Source organism: Zootoca vivipara, chromosome 5 (genome assembly GCF_963506605.1).
Source record: "Zootoca vivipara chromosome 5, rZooViv1.1, whole genome shotgun sequence".
Classification (NCBI taxonomy): Eukaryota; Metazoa; Chordata; class Lepidosauria; order Squamata; family Lacertidae; genus Zootoca; species Zootoca vivipara.
The window spans coordinates 74,866,720-74,884,313 of NC_083280.1; the positions used below are offsets into that span (position 1 = coordinate 74,866,720).

The following is a 17,594-nucleotide window of genomic DNA, read 5'->3' on the forward strand; positions in this document are numbered from 1 at the left end:
TGTTGTTCCCATCTTGTAGTACACTTACATGATGCATATGTAGAGATGATGTAAAAATTTGCTCCAGTTAAATGTTAATATTTGCATCTTTTCAAATTTGGAGAGTTGGATTGCAATTTTAAATTCCAACTTTGTCATCCTCTGACCTAACACTGAGTAGTCTATGGTTGGGTTCCCTGTTTCTCAGAGAAATTCTCTACTGGCATATGAAAAATGGACATTTTTGCAGTGAAATTTAAATGTATTTACTTGTTTCTGAACCTATTTTTAGAAATGTGAAAACCCACATTTTTCACATTTAAATAAAGCATTGCCTTAGGTGGAAGTGCGAGCAAATAGGAAACTATTCTAGCCTTAAAAATGCTATAGGTGCCACAAATAAATCCCCTGGGTATATTATAACTTTGGGGAGAGATTATATTACCTCACATTCATTGTGATGAATTTCCCTGAGGACAACTCTCGAGGTTCGGCACCAGCAGCAGGGAGCGTGTACAAAAGGCTATTACTGAAATGCTACATTAAAGCACGATTCCTATTCTTCTCCTACTGGCCTTGCATGTCAGAAGGCCCTGTGGAAGGTTAGATAAAACAGATGATGCCATTAATCTGCTATCGATGCATGTTTAGGGAGTTCTTAATCTGCCAAACATCATAATAATTTGTAAAGGTTTTCCTAGAGCCTTTCCAGGAGCATTGTATCAGAGGATGGATGTATCCTAATGTGTGCAATGTATTTTATGCTTCACGTCCTCCTACAGTTTGTCTGCCCGGAAAACAAACATTCTTGGAAACCCCTTGTTTCAGATACAGAGCAGCTCTGGTGAATGTGCAGTAGCTCGTTTTAACCTCTTTTTTTTGTGTCTCCCCACCCAACCCATGGGCATTTAAAGCAAGTGCTGATCCACACATCATATTTAATCCTGTAGCTAGCTTTGTTTTGTTTTCTTGCTTTGTTATTTGGGTAGGAAGCATTTGTTGGTTAAGCAGAAGCAATGCTATTTTTCTAGGTGCCGGAGCTCATTGTGAACACCTCCCTTGTTCTGTAATAATGGAAATGGCACCCATCTGAGAGGTGCTAAAACTGAGTTCCTGCGAGTTCCTACTGAAAAAAGCCCTGAGCAGAACTATAAATTTGCTGAAATCTTTTATTGCCTGTTAGAGGTGGTTGGGTAGCTAGGTGTGGGGAGAGAGGAAGAGAGAGAGAATTGCAGGTCAGCTTCTCTCCCTCTGACAGACGTCCGTATTACTTTGGAAAACCCTAACCAACTCAGACAATTTGCCTTGTTCAGTGAGGAAGAAGTGTTGCTGTTCTGTCTTTCATGCAGGTTTATGAATATCAGGATCTTGTTATTTAAAGGCTCTTGTTTCATATGCATTTTATGGTGTTTGATGCTGGCAGAATCATCCCCAGTAAAACTTTCCTGGCTCTCTGTGGACTCTTTTGTTTGTGAATAAAATGTAGGGTTTTTTTTGTGTTGCAAGCTATACTTTAAAACTACCTGTAGCTCAACACCTGCCGGCTGCTCCACTTGTCAGAAAGGCTGGAGCCCAACTGGAAGGGGAAAGTATTTCACCGCTATCTTGATTAGCAAAACAAGAGAAGTGTGCCTCACTCTGAACTTTTTCAGCTGTTACTTGGGTTAACAGGACTTCAGCATCTTCTTTCACTGTGAGGAAGGTAATGCGTCCTAGGCCATGTAGGGCTTTAAAGGTTAAAACCAGCACCTTTAACCTGATCCTGTACTCCACCGGGAGCCAATGCAGCTGGTGAATGTGCTCCTGCGGCGAGGACCCATTGAGGAGTCTCGCCACGGCATTCTGCACCCGCTGGAGTTTCTGGGTCAGTTTCAAGGGCAGCCCCACGTAGAGTGAGTTACAGTAATCAAGCCTGGAGGTGACCGCCGCATGGATCACAATAGCAAGGTCAGGGTGAGTTTCTGGGTCAGTTTCAAGGGCAGCCCCACGTAGAGTGAGTTACAGTAATCAAGCCTGGAGGTGACCGCCGCATGGATCACAATAGCAAGGTCAGGGTGAGTTTCTGGGTCAGTTTCAAGGGCAGCCCCACGTAGAGTGAGTTATAGTAATCAAGCCTGGAGGTGACCGTCGCATGGATCACAATAGCAAGGTCAGGGTGAGTTTCTGGGTCAGTTTCAAGGGCAGCCCCACGTAGAGTGAGTTATAGTAATCAAGCCTGGAGGTGACCGTCGCATGGATCACAATAGCAAGGTCAGGGTGAGTTTCTGGGTCAGTTTCAAGGGCAGCCCCATGTAGAGTGAGTTACAGTAATCAAGCCTGGAGGTGACCGTCACATGGATCACAATAGCAAGGTCAGGGTGAGAGAGATAAGGGACCAACTGCTTAGCTTGGCGGAGATGAAAAAATGTTGCCTTTGTTGTAGCTAGGGAGGTCCTGTTGGCAGTCCTGCCACAGCCTGTGGTTCAAGGGGAAGTAGCATGTGAGAGGTTCTTCTCTGTGGTGGCTCTCAGGGGGTGAAATGATGTTCCTTACGAGAGCAAGAAGAAATACTAATGTGCTCTGCTTTCTGTCCCCACCAAGTCAAAAATGGGGCTGAGGGCAGGGGATTGTGCCTTCCTTGCAACTTTCTGCTTAAGGAGACCTGCCTCTTAGAACTCCAAGTTCACAAGGAGTTATGTTTGTTTGCAGCACCAGATTAAGGGCAATGTGGACAGGGTGCTGAGCCAAGGGGGCACAAAATTGAGAAGGTCCATAATCGGGAAGATCCATTTGGGGGCACCAAGTTTTTGGCCTTGTGCAGACCACTGTAGTACAAAAGTTTACCAAAGTCCATCTTGTTACACAGCTGTTGGCTTGCTGGCATTCTTGAATATCATTTTCTCCTCCTTGTTATAGCAGTGGGCATTTAATTCTGTTCTGGTGGGTACTTAAATGGTTTTAAAATCTTGCATCAATCCTTTGACACACAGGTTTTGTTTGGATGATAATTTTGTAAACTGCTTTGAGGTTTTTCCCTACAATCAGGTGGTATATAAATTTTTATGAAATAAAAATAATAATCATATTTCAGCTTAGTAGACCAAGATGTAGATGATTCCATTTCCCAGCACACACATCCCCTTAGCTCCTCCACTTATAATGTGACCAATCCAAAGGAGGAGGTCTTTAAGAAACCATAGTTTCCTATTTTCACCGAACTATGGTTAGCAGCCTTGGAACAAGCCAGGGTATTTAACCAACAGCAAACCACAGCAAGCATATATCTTAGCTTCCCCTGAACCTGGTAACTGTAACTTCTCAATTTTAATGAAGTGGGAAGCAATGGTTAATTGGATTTCTCATGCTGCCAAGGGAGGAATAAAGAGGCTGCATGTGAAGGTGAATAAATTTGCTTATTAAGCTGAGATATGGTGTTACAGACCAGAGCACTGAATCTCTGGGTACAATAAGAGACTAGATTTTAAGTTTCGTTTGTTGACTGAACGTATTGCGCAAACGTTGAACAATACAATGGGGAACCACCGCATTCAGTTTTATGATCAAAACCCAGGAAAATAGGTAAAATCTGCCTCGGCCTATATATTTACGAAGTGAAACAGTGTAAGCACTCTAGGTCACAATCTGCCTGAGTCATCCTAACTAAATTGGCATTAGCTGACACTCCAGCCTACAGGAACAATGTGAGAAGTGCCAAGGAAGCAAAGATGTGAATAAACGTGAGGTAAATCTGATATGGATAGGTGCCTTAATGGCACTTGAAACAGCTGCATACAGCACAGCACATTTATGTGTGCCTCTGCATGTAAGAGACATGCAGAGAAAGACTCTGTTCTGAGGTAATTATAACTTTATTGAAACCTGTGATCAGCTGAAGCATGATTTTCTGCCTAATTTTGGAGAGACTTCCTTTATTTTTAGAAAACAAACCATATAAAGGTAAAAAGGTAAAGGACCCCTGGATGGTTAAGTCCAGTCAAAGGCGACAATGGGGTTGCGGCGCTCATCTCGCTTTCAGGTCAAGGGAGTCTGTGTTTGTCCACAGACAACTTTCCAGGTCATGTGGCCAGCATGGCTAAACCGCTTCTGGTGCAGCGGAACACCATGATGGAAGCCAGAGTGCATAGAAACGCCGTTTACCTTCCTGCGACAGCAGTACCTATTTATCTACTTGCACTAGCGTGCTTTCGAACTGCTAGGTTGGCAGGAGCTGGGACAGAGCAATGGGAGCTCACCCCATCGTGGGGATTTGAACCACCAACCTTCTGATCAGCAAGCCCAAAAGGCTGTGGTTTAGACCATAGCGCCACCCGCTGTGTGAGGGCAGCACAGAATTTTGGACCTGGGGTCTCTGGCAGCCAGACCAGCGTGCCTTCATCTCTTTGTATCCACAATGTTTTATCAGAAGTGGTAGCCGGTGGCCTGTTCTCCTCATACTCATAGGTGCCCCCACTGCACATGTCCAGAAGGTGACACTGCATTTACTACCATTGGGTAGGCCGTGCGGCACCAGCCCTACTGCTTATAGAATCATAGAACTGTAGGGTTGGAAGGGACCCCGAGCATCATCTGGTCCATCCACTTGCATTGCAGGAATTTCAACCAGCGATTGCAAGAAGGTTGGACTAGATGACCCTAGGGCATAGCTGTCAAGTTCTCCCTTTTTTAAAGGGAAATTCCCTTATGCTGAATAGGCTTCCTCACGAGAAAAGGGAAAACTTGACAGCTATGCCCTAGGGGTCTCTTCCAACACCACTGTTCTGTGGTTCTATGGTCATACATGACAGGTGGCTATTCAACCTCTGCTTAAAAGCCTCCAAGGAAGGAGAGTCTGCAACCTCTCATGGGAGTCCACTGTTGAACAGCACTTACCGTCAGAAAGTTCTCCCTGATGTTTAGTTGGAATCTCATTCTTGGTTTCTCCATTGGTTGGGTCCTAGCCCCCAAAGCAGGAGAAAACAAGCTTGCTCCATCTTCCATGGCACAGCCCTTTAGATAATTGACAATGGCTATTGTATCCCCTCTCTGTCTCCTCTTATCTGGTGTAAACATACCTAGTTCCCCCAAACGTTCCTAATAAGGCATGGTTTCCAGACCCTTAATGATCTTGTTCACGCTCCTCTGCGCACATTCCAGCTTGTCAATATCCTTCTTAACTTGTGGTGCCCAGATCTGGACACAGTATTCCAGGTGTGGTCTGACCAAGTCAGAATATAGTGGGAATATTGCCTCCCTTGACACTGTACTTCTTTTGATGTAGCCTAGAATAGCATTAGCTTTTCTTTGGTTGCTGCATCACACTATTGACTCATGTTAAGCTTGTGGTGCCTTTGTTACATATTGTGAGGTGCCAGGCAAAAACATTCCTCTTCTTACAGGCCTATGGCTAATTAAACCTTTTAAACTGTGAGGGGGTATTGGTTTTGTTTGTTATCATGTTTTTTTGTTGTTTTTATATCATTAACTGCCCTGTGTTCTTCAGGTGAAGGGCAGTACAGAAATTAATTAATTAATTAATACTAGCTCAGCAGAGGTCCAAAAGGAACCACTGAGGTTCTACCTGGCCTTATAAAACCTCTGAGCCTGGCCTTCAATGGGAGACTGCAATGTGAACCTCAGAATTACAATTTATCAAGAGTTTCGGTGCTATCACTGTTGTGTTGATTTGGAACATGGTGGTTTTTTTGGTCAAACTATGTTTATTAATTGGCTCACCAGGACACCTGTTTCCAACTCAACTGTTTTATGAATTACCACTGTTAATGATGTACTGTTTACACCCTATGTACAATTTTTTTGGCATTTCTTTTTCCTCCTGGTCTCGCTGTTACAATTCCAACAGAAACTCTACCTGTGTGGCAGCAGGGGGGACAGGGACGGAGGAAGAATGCGTCTGGTGAATTGGACTATGGTCCGCAAAACCTTGCATATCAATGTCACTGCTGTGTTGGCAGGGGTGGCCAAGTACGCAGGGTGCCATTGCAGTGCTGGGAAGGAGGTGGTGATGTCAGGGTGGTATGGATAGACCTTCAGGAGCCCCAGGTTGGCCCAGCCTCGACCTCACCAGTATTAATCCACCTATCCAGTGTACCACCCTGGAAGGTGGAAGTGCCCCCCACCCCTTGCCAAGATCAATTGCTATGGTTTGCTAATCTTCAAGGTACCACAAGACTCTCTGGGTTTCTTGCCTGGGACAAACTAACCTGGAAATAGTACAGTTGTGTGTGGAATGGAAATAAACAACTGTGCTTTTCTGTTTCCTTCTCCATTATGGAGGAAATATATTGAAAATGTAACATAAATTGGTGAAGAATTCCTCCAACCCCCATTGGAGGTAACCCAGAACAGTTTAAATGTGTTAGACTTGCATCCTTCATTTATGCCCCTCCAAAATAATGGGTTGTGACTTCCTTATTCAACAGGACGGGCTGACACCTCTCCACTGCGGGGCACGAAGTGGCCATGAACAGGTTGTGCGGATGCTGCTTGACCGAGGTGCCCCAATCCTTTCAAAAACGAAGGTAATGTGGAGCTTGGGATTTGGAGAATCATAGATGGTCTGACTCGGTAGGAAGGAGCTTCCTAGGTTCCTAACTGTGCAGCTAGTTCCACTCGCTGAAGAGACATTTATGCTTGAGTCTGGTAAACAGACCCCCTCCCCACCTCCCCAATCCAAGTGGCTTGTTGGACTGGCTTTGAAAAGAGCGGTGCTTTCAAAAGCAGCTTGTGCTGTGGAATTGGGTACCAACAGTGCAAAGACAGAGAAAATCTCAAGGCCCCGGGCATGTCTACAGTAGCTCTTTGAATCTCAGCCTTGGGTTGCACCCATTCTCTTTCCTGCTCATCTCTCTCAAGTCTGCATTTTCCCACAGGTACACGCAGGCCATTTTCATAAGTAATTTTTATTAACAAGGCTTTACATTTCCTGTGCCTGTAAATAATAAATGAACATTTGCATTGACTGGACAATGCATTTGAATTTTTAAAATGGCACTTCCCCATTTTCTGTACTGCACTGAGGTTCAGTAGTGGAACCTTCTGATCTTAAATGAATCCATAGCTTCACTTCTGAAAGCACCTGTTGGACTTTGGTCCCCATTGCTTCATATATGCTGTTTGTTCAGATGCCCTTCTGGGGAGTTTAATCTTCATTTTATGGCATGAGTGAATTGCTGTGAATTTTTCTTGACAAGAGTCAAGAATCCGAATCCAAAGGTGCAAGACCTTGTGCCCTTCACCTTTTCCAAAGCTCACTTACGGTTGAAAAACAGCTTTTACTAGTATTCAATCCCCGGTTAGTTTCCCAACCTGGGGGGGGGGGGAGCCCAGCATTTCTGAATTTGAAGTTGCATTTTTGTGCAAGGGCTGTGAAAATAAGCTGGCCTAGAAAAGAGATTATATAACTCTCCAACAAAGTGACTCCTCCGCTATAATACAGATGCACCTGCTCTCCTACAGAGGGAAACTCAAGCTTCACATTAAAGATAAATGTAAAAAAACAAAAAGAAACCACCAACATGAAGTTCTGCTGTCTGAAGCCCCCCTCATCTCTGTCATTTTCTCTCTCTGATATGTTAATTTTGAGTAGGTTTGTATGGAAAACTGGAAGGCAGAAGATCTTGAGAATGGCATTAATGAGCCATTTCCCATGGCACAGAGCTATGGTGTGTTTTATAGAGGGAGAGGGAGAGGGAGAAAGAGAGACCCAACCAGCATTGGTTCATTTGTTTTTCTAATAATTTTTAAAATATTTTTTCTAAAAAAGGATGAATCTTGCGAAACGAGGTCAGCTTGCTTTCTTGATTTTCAAATAGGCATATGGAAATTATTGAAAATCTAGTAGCTAAACTCAAGTTCTCTCACACACCAGGTGAGGAACCAAACATGTTCTTAGCTTCTACCACTTCACATGGCAGGTGAGGGTTCTCATGACTGAATACTCCCCTATGTGAACCAAAAAATGGATATCAAGGGGAAAGCTTCTGCTCTTGTTTTCTCCCTTGCATGCTCATTTTCTGTGTGTAGGAATGTTTCCGTATGGAGTGATGTAAGCCTCCACCTGCAGTCTGAAGTGGTATAGCCCAGACATAGATTTACCTCCTCACCTGCTGTTCATGAGAGTTGATTGATTAAAACTATATCCTTCCTTTCTGCCATGGAGCTCAAGGCTGCATAACTGGTTCTCCCCATTTTATTCTCACAAAAATCCTGAGAGGTAGGTTAAACTGGAAGACAGCGACCGAGTCCCATGGCTTTATGGGGATTTGAACCTGAGCCTATCCAGACCTACTCCCGACGCTCTGAACAATCACACCACATTGGCTCACACCCAAGGGTCACCCAAGTAGGCTTGAAAAGATGCTGTGTTTCACATATGAGTTATAATAAATGATACAGCAGAATAAACTCATGGAAATAAGAAATTTATCCGTGCATCGTTTTGTATACTCACTTTTAACTGCACTAGAGCTTGCACAATTAAGATGCCACTTTTCTCGGGGTCCACCAGCAACATGTGTCAATTCACTGCCTTCACTTCATGGATGAGGGGCAGGTGGGGCTCATCAGCCTGGAAGGGGAGCCCATCTAGGAGAAAGGAAAACCCTGGTCCTAAACCTATGCTGCCTTTGTGGCTATGCTGCTTTGTGAGAAAGGCACCGGGAGTAAACCCTGAGGGAAAATCCACACCTGGCTGCTTTGTGATAGATCTTCAGGAGAAGAAAAGGCTACAGAGTAAACACCTCACAAATCCGGAGCGGAGTCCCTCAGGCAGTTGGATGGCACCTTGTATGCCTCCTGCAGCCAAGCTGGTGCCAAACGTATTGCTCTGTTATCCTTTGGACCACATCAGCGAGGCCAGGGGGGTGGAGTCTGGGTAGGCCAGTCTTGCGCCCCAGAGATAAGGTGCACTTCATTGTCTCTCAACAGAAGACGGATGCCAACAACAACCTCGTGGATGCCATTACCCGCAACTTGAAGGTTTTGCTTTGAGGGGGTATAATTGTCTATGGCATGGTACAGATTTCCTTACTACAGTTAGTGAATTGGGGGAGGTGTGCCTGCTCTGCCCTCATGTTTTGAAAAGGGCTTGGATGGAACGTTAAAGTGGTTCTACCACTCCTTTCCCTCTCCCCTTCCTTTTTATTGGCCTTCTCTCAGGTTACTTTTAGATTCCCCTGGAATTCCTGCTCGGTTCAGGTGCGAGTAGCAGCGGAGTTGAAATGTCTGTCTGCTTCCTCATTTACGTTATCCTTAGAAGTCCCCCAATAAATCCCAAAAGCTTGTAAAGCTAGTTGGTAGCAACGCTCCTCTGTCAGAAGTGGCCTCCTTGTTTTAAAGTGTGCATCTTAGTATACTGCTCTTCTCCGCCTGCTTTTCTTTTCCCAGAATGGCTTGTCTCCATTGCACATGGCGACGCAAGGGGACCACCTCAACTGTGTCCAGCTTCTCATTGAGCACAATGTGCCTGTGGATGATGTCACGAATGACTATCTGACGGCGCTGCATGTTGCCGCCCACTGTGGCCACTACAAAGTTGCGAAAGTTTTGTTGGACAAGAAAGCTAATCCTAATGCCAAAGCACTGGTGAGTACGCACAGCAGGCTAACTATTCGTCACTAGCAATACACACACACACACACACACACACACACACACAGCAGGCATACATTCGTCACTAGCAACACACACACACACACACACCAGCATGTTTATGCTTGGCATTTGGGAGTCTCAAATTCAGGGGGAACAGCTGCCATTGCTCACAGGGCTCAAGAAAATACGTTTTAGCAGTGCTTTTTTCTAGGGGTGTGCAGGGGTATGCAAGCCCCTAAACATTTTTTGAATCTTTGTACTTTTGTCCATTTACTGTATTTATTTTTTTTTCGATTTGAACAATAAAATCGTGGGTTTCTTGATTCAAAATGAGAGTAACCCTAAACATTTTTTAAAGAAAAAAAAGCACTGAGTTTTAGTATGAAGTTCTCATGAATGTGTTTCTTGTGCCATTAATGCACATCTTGTGTCTGCATTATTTTAAGCAAAAGAAAATTGGATAAAGCCTTCCTTTATCAATACTACTGAAAAATTAATCAGGGTGTGTGTGTGTGTGTGTGTGTGTGTGTGCATTTTTTTATGGCTTGCTATCAATTGGAGAGAAAGGGGTAAATGCAGCCTTTAACTGCCATCGGCAATCAGTGGGGAGAAATCCAGATTATATCTTTGGAAACAGATTCAGATCACTGGCCTTTCAAATGGTGGAAGGGGAGGGAAGGAAAGGATGCTTTGGGTTCAAAATGTTTCTGATGTCTGCAAAGCAAGTACTAAACTGGGAAATAAACACAAGACTGCACATGGATTAGAGGGAGATGGTTATAATGACTTCCACAAATGACAAACAATTTTCCCCAAATATATGTCTTTTCTATAAGCATATCCCCACATCATTCTTTGGAAACAGCACGGGTCTCCACACAACCCTTCACCCTCAGCAACCCACATTGAAAGATCTCAGGTTTCAGGAAAATGGGAAAGGCTGGTTCTGTTCTGTTTTCTCTCTCTCTCTTCGTGATATTTACCCTTAATGATAACAGTAATATAAAAAAAAAGAAGTGAAAGAATTCAACTCAAGTATGGCAATGAACTGAACTGCCTGTTTTGACTCAATTAGAAGAGGCAGTAGCCCTGACCATATGTTATGAAAGCATATGGTATCTTTTACTCCTGTTGGAAAGGTAGCTGATGCTGATGAGATTGGAGGCCCAATTCTGTCAGCTGTTTTTAAAATAATCCCATGATGTCACTTTGATATGTATACAGGTTGTCATCGACATTCAAGCAGATGCTGTGAATAGGACTGTACCTTTGATGTTCAGGATAACTTGTTTTCTTGCTCCTTCTCTCTGCTTCACTCACAATGAAATGGCAGCTTAGCTTTGCACTTTACTGTATGTGCAAATACTCTTTATCCCCCAAAGCATACTAGTCCTTAGCATTTCATCCAGCAGAATCCTCTTTCTCTCTACATATATGAAACAAAAGTTAGCAGCCACAGAATATCACAAGGGGATGGGAAGCATAGTGCAGTGCAGATAATTCAGAGAAGAAGTGTTTTGTCAATAACATTTGTCTAGCTGTCTGTGAAAAGTCCTTTTCTCAATTTTATAGAATGGTTTCACACCTCTCCACATTGCCTGCAAAAAGAACAGAATTAAAGTGATGGAACTTTTGCTGAAACATGGAGCCTCTATCCAAGCTGTCACTGAGGTAAGGTATCATGCTGTTATGTTTTCCGTAAACAAGTGAGTCCATTGACAATAAGAGCTGAAAACAGGAGGAAGATTAAAAATCAAAACATGGACCCATTTCCTACTGTTTCAGTTGAGGTTTCCATACGCTAATTATTTCTAAACTTCTCTGCTGTAAAGGAATCCTTTCCACACTTCCTTATATGCTGTGTCTGTGGAATCCCACAACATTGCAGAGGGATTCTGTGTTCTTAGGTGTATAACTAAGTTGAGATGTGGTGATCTTTGGCCTACTGAACTAATAAGTGTCCCTAGATTCAGGCCTAGATCAAGGGGTGTGAGAGAGGGGGGCATATGCCTTGAGCAGCAGGCTTTTGGGGGTGGCAATAGCCTCCTGCATTGGAGAGAGGTATGCTAGGGCCACAGCACATGCATGGTGACTTCTTCCATTCTGGCCAGGTTCCACTTATTGGAAGGCCCATCATCCCTGACCATTGGCTATGCAGACTGGAACTGGTGGAAGTATCCAACAACATTTGGAGGGCCACAGAATTCCCACCCTGATTTACATTGCAGGCTTTAGATAGCACAATGTTCCTTCAATGCTTCAGTGATTGTCAGAAATGTCAATCTAAAACATTGCTGTGAGAGCAAGTGTGGTGCAGCGATTAAAGCAGCCTTTCCCAACCTTGGGTTCTCACATGCAGTTGGACTAACACTCCCATCATCCCCGATTACTGCCCCTTCTGGCTATGGATGATGGGAGTTGTAGTCGACAACATCTGGGAACCCAAGGTTGAGAATAGCAAGCTTTGTCCTGAATAGGCATCCTTTTATAGCTGCCATGTACAACTCACAATTCACCTTCACTGCCAAGGTCCAGGCAACTCTTTTTCATTGTAGCTCATTCTATGCCACTAACCTCGGTCATTTTTCTTCTTCTTTCCATTTTCTAGTCGGGTCTGACTCCGATCCATGTTGCTGCCTTCATGGGACATGTAAATATTGTTTCACAGCTGATGCATCATGGAGCATCGCCCAACACAACCAATGTGGTGAGCACCAATGTTCATTTGTTTCATTATCAGCCAAGAAGAATATCTGACTTGTGCATTCACACCATCCTCATACCTCTTTCTAGACTTTTTCTACTCTAGACTTTGAGCCGCTGCTTCTGTTCCCCACAGCAATGCTATTTTATCTAGAAAAAGAGGTGCCAGACCTCACCATGAACACCTTCCTTGTTCTCTTATAATGGCAACGGTGTCCACCTGAGAAGTCCCGGAACTGAGTTCTGTCGAGTTCTGGATGAAAAGAAATCCTGCCCCACAGTATTTGTTTATCCCTGAAAAGCCGCATGGGCTGTTCACTCCTTGCATTTCTATACTGGACATATCCAAAGAGTAAAGTGACCAAACTTTCGTTGAGATTATTGTTTTTCTGGATATGACCTGCAAACTTGGCCCTATCCCATGGGGCCAAACTTCATATATGCCTATCCCATGGGCGATGTTTTATTGAATTATTGTATCTCTCATTTACTGTCAATGCTCTGATTAATGTGAACAACAACAACAACAACAACAACAGCTTTGCATTCCCCCTTCTCTGTGTTAGGAGGATAGCTTAAAGGCTTGTTGAAGAGTCCTCCCACCCTCTGTTCTTACTCAAATTTGTTTTCATCTTTATCATTTATTATTGCTCAGTGTTTGATTTCCGAAAAGTGCACTTGACTCCTTGAATGCCATAACCCCAGAAGACCAGGGCCTTTTCCCATTTTGAGGCAGGCGCTGCTGAGGTTGCTAGCAGATTGCAGCAGATTGTCAGGACATATTGCCTGTTTTTGGCCACAGCCGCACTGGAGTGCCTCCGTGCACCCAGAGGCTTTGTGGAAGAGTGGTGTGTGTGTGTGTGTGTGTGTGTGTGTGTGTGTGTGTGTGTGTGTGTTATAAATGGAGCTGTTCTAGATGCATTTGTGCCAAACTGACAGAAGCAGGCTTCAAAAAGCACACACATACACAATGACACTTTTCTTCTTCTTCTTTTACTACAGTTTGGCACTGTCTGTTCTTTGCAAAGTCTGATGCTGAAGCATTGCTGCAGTAGAGCATTGCCGTAGCAGTTTGCTCTATAAAACCATCTTAAATTATAGACGCCCATGCAGCACCATCTGTGCTATAAAAAATGTTTGCTTTTAAAAGAGTCAGTGGATTCCAAAAGGTTTAGAAAGGCGCTTCCTTCCTTCAAATTAAAGTTTTTGCTGTTCTTGTTGTTTCCCTGGCGACACATCTTTCGGTGAAAGCTTGTGAAGCTCTGCAGTTCTTTATACTATTATTATTGATTTATTTTCAACTGTCCAGCAAAGTGATTCCCTGCTTACAGCAAAATCTAGGGCCACTGGAATATAACAGCAGAAAGTCACACGAAAGGATAAAAATGTCCGTATCTTCTGCATACATGATCAAGCTTGGCATAATTGTGAATGTTTCACCAACTGTGAATGGTCATTTAACACAGTGTTGTGTTTACATTGCCGATGTAGCTTTGCATTTTTAAAAGGGCATTATTTCCTTTAACACAGAACAAAACACTCGTGTGCTTTAACAACTGGAAAATCAATGGCTGGAATAAATTACTTTGGTGGGGCCAGAGCTGGAGGTCAAAAATTGATTGGGTTTTGCATTCTGCTCCCAGTCAACCCCTTGAAAGTATTCGTGTGCCAATGGCTTCTGAGTAGAACGTAAAGCTTTTGTTGTTGTTGTTGATTAAAATATTTCTGTTCGCTTTATACCTTATGGGATGGGTTGTTATTATTATTATTACTAGCCTTTGACTCTCTGGCATTAATTTTCCATTCATAGCGGGGAGAGACAGCACTCCATATGGCCGCCAGAGCTGGCCAATCGGAAGTTGTTCGATATTTAGTCCAGAATGGAGCTCAGGTAGAAGCTAAAGCCAAGGTAAGCAGACTATTTCTCTACTTGATGTGCATTGCAAGAGCCATGTGCTTGATTCTCCAAAGCAAGGCATGGTGTCACCATTAAGCAGAAGGTTAGCTTCAGTAGAATTAGTACAGTACATGTTTACCCTACAGTACATGTTTACCCAGTGAGGTCTTGGTGCGGGCTACATGGGCCTGTTCTGGTTGGGGTGCTAGCCTGCAGAGCACTGGGTAAAGCCGGAGGAGGCCAAATCTGGAGCAGGAATGAACCAGCAGGCAAGTTAACAGTAGGAGTTCAAAGTTGGACTCTGCAACAACTAGGAGAGTTCAAATGCCATATGTTCAAGTGCCTTGTGTGCCTCAAATGAGGCAGGAAGGTGGAGCATTAATAATGTGTGCCTTAATATTGAATGCATGCCTGCATATGTATATTTTTTAGGTTTCATAACACAGCCTTTTCCAACCTTAGACTGTTCCAGTCCTAAATTCCATGGCCCATGGTCAGGGATGATGCACATTGTAGCCCAACAACTTCTAGAAGCCGCCAGTTGGGAGAGACTGGTCTAAATGTCCAAGAACTGTGTCACGTTTGATATAATGCACATACCGCATTCCGCATAGGGTCTCTACAGGATACAAGCCGTCCGTACAGATATTGCCACTGGTCAATTTACTAGTAATACGTATGTGCAAGTGATGAATTCCCTGTATGTGGCTCCTTTTTCCTTTGTGTTAAGGATGACCAAACACCGCTGCACATCTCTGCGCGACTGGGAAAAGCTGACATAGTGCAGCAGCTGTTACAGCAAGGAGCGTCTCCCAACGCCCCCACAACTTCAGGGTATACACCGTTGCACCTTTCAGCACGGGAAGGACATGAAGATGTAGCATCAGTCCTTATGGACCACGGCGCATCCTTAAGCATAACTACCAAGGTAAGGGAACTTTACGTGTCACCGTGTACTAAAATTGGCTGTTGTCAAACGTCGTGCCTGGTGCCATCTTCTCTTCTGCCCTTGCCTAGAATCACAGCCCTGTAAATGTATCTGGCATAGATCAGCTGAGTGTGCAAATGCCCTGTCTGGGAGGGGGAAAGGCCCTGAGGTGAAAGGGAAATGCTGATGGAAATGCTTCTCTTACAGAAAGGATTTACTCCTCTACATGTGGCAGCCAAGTACGGCAAAATTGAAGTAGCCAACCTCTTGCTTCAGAAGAATGCATCTCCAGATGCTGCTGGAAAGGTGAGGCAGGCAAGAGTCACTCTCTGCTTCTGCAGAATATACCCAGGCCTGATCTTCCCATGGTTAGCCAGTACTGACTATCAGTAGCAGCAACAGCAGCAGATATTTCTTGGATATTTGCAATTTTCCTATGCATCTCTGGGTTATTGTAGTATCAGTCTTGGATTCTCCCTGAGCTGGAGTGGTGGTTTCTAGATGGTTTCCCCTCCCCCCCACCCCCACCCCCAAAAATAATCTACCCAGGCCACCATATTATATGGTGGCCTGGGTCCACTTTGTCCACTTTCTACTAGGGGTTACACCAGTGATTGTGGGCAGAATATTTAAAACATTTACATGGAATTAGAATTCTGCAACCTATTCGAGACAAACTTTCATGGACTGCACAACTTCAGAATACATGCTTTGGAGTGGGTTCAGTTGCATGGCTGAACACTTTCTCTGCTTAAAAATACTTGCTACACAGAGAAAACCGTCAGGTCCAAGAGGAGGCCAAACTATAGAAGCATTCTATTCGATGGGCTAGTCTTAAAGATTTCAGAGCGTTCAAATTTACACTCACACTCCCCAGCCCCACTTCTGAAGTGATAAAGTCAATGAAGGGCTGTAACATGGAATGGAATGGGTACTTTGATGCTCAAGAAGCATAGGAGTATACTGTGAATATATATTTCTCATCCCTGGTTTGGGAAGCCAGGAGTGCAGTGAAGAGGGAGAATATTCACCTACAAATCAAGTAGCTTGTGCCATACTGTCTTCTTTGTTGTCATTTATCACTTCATAACCTTAGTTTAGTTCCACAGTAGTCTCACCAAACCTAGATTAACCTAATTCTCCAGTTTTCTTTTTTTCCTTTTTCCTTTTTTAATGTATGGTGGTTTTCTAACAATGCCTGTTTGTTCTGCATGTATTTTTAGAGTGGTTTAACTCCACTGCATGTTGCGGCACATTACGATAATCAGAAAGTGGCACTGCTTCTCTTGGACCAGGGAGCCTCACCTCACGCCTCTGCAAAGGTACCTGTGCTTGCTCTGTGGGATGAAGGACCAGATAGTTAGCTTTTATGCAGGCATTCCACAGCATCCGTTCCACGTTCCTTCCTTTCAACACATTGCCATGTACCTTACTAACTCTGATCAGGAACAGTCTACACACTTCCAAATGCAGAAGTTGTTAGAGAAATATTTAAATATTTGACAGTGGCATAAGGGACTTTGCTGAAAACACTCTCCTCTGTTGGTTACAGCCATAATGAGAAGATCATATGGGTATTACCTAAAATCCTCCATTAAGGAGATGGAGGGCTAGATATCCCCATTATGTATCTCCCTAACTTGGGTTTGAAACTTGTAATCTTCCATTCAGTTCAGACATCAGCTCAAAATATGGGGGGACCCTCCCATAAACTTCTAACCAATAATAATAATGTCACAAAAACTAAATTCAAATCCTTTTTTTTCCATGGCAGCAGTAAGGAATGAGACCGCCACATCCACATAGTCTACAAGTTTCCCTTGTTGGGTTAAAGGGACATTAATATGTTAACCTAACTGGGAATCCCAGGAGTCTGGTGGTGATGGAGAAGAAGAGTACTTGAGGGAGCCTTAGCCCTGATCCTGAGCTGTAGATTATTTTATCTCACAATGAAAAGAATATGACAATACCCAAGGCCCCAATTCCTGATCTTTTCTACTTCCTGCCACCCACTTTCCTAGTTGAGGACAAAATGTCACCTGAACAGGCTGCTTTTCTGCATATATTTTGTTTATCCTTAATCCTTATGTCGGGGGAAAGGGAAGTTAAGCTGATGAAAAATGAGGTAAGATCCTTGCATGATTGTTGTCTTTTTCACCGGCATCTATGTGGCATCATAAATGTGTGTGGACTGCCTAGAAATTGAAAACAAACAAACAATGCATACCATTTTAGAGCAAACCTGGCAAAATGCTGTTAAGGGTTTCTGTGCATGGTATAGTTTGGGAGATCAGTGCTTTTAAAAAAATCAGATCACATAAAGTGATAATTGGAGTCAGGAAAGAGCTTACGTTACTGCCTCCCAGCACCTTTATTTTTCATATTTTTCTCATGCTCTCTAATGTGTATTTACTTGGAAGTGTTTGACTGGGTTTACTCCCCCTAATGGGCACAGGATTGTAGTCTTAGGCTGGTCACAACCCAAGACGAGGCAGC

General features: G+C 43.7%; 1 protein-coding gene across 12 annotated transcripts in view; it reads left to right on the forward strand.

Moving 5' to 3' along the window:
- The window catches only part of ANK3 (ankyrin 3), a 209,477-nt gene that overhangs the window by 94,499 nt on the left and 97,384 nt on the right, over window positions 1-17,594 (forward strand). For 10 of the 12 annotated variants that reach the window (XM_060274961.1, XM_060274954.1, XM_060274956.1 and 7 more), the window contains 8 exons: window positions 6,399-6,497; window positions 9,364-9,561; window positions 11,143-11,241; window positions 12,179-12,277; window positions 14,084-14,182; window positions 14,901-15,098; window positions 15,306-15,404; window positions 16,322-16,420. In XM_060274961.1, the coding sequence (XP_060130944.1) occupies window positions 6,399-6,497; window positions 9,364-9,561; window positions 11,143-11,241; window positions 12,179-12,277; window positions 14,084-14,182; window positions 14,901-15,098; window positions 15,306-15,404; window positions 16,322-16,420 (990 nt within the window). The remainder of the gene's footprint in view (window positions 1-6,398; window positions 6,498-9,363; window positions 9,562-11,142; window positions 11,242-12,178; window positions 12,278-14,083; window positions 14,183-14,900; window positions 15,099-15,305; window positions 15,405-16,321; window positions 16,421-17,594) is intronic. The other 2 variants (XM_060274959.1, XM_060274960.1) reach the window with 1 other exon arrangement.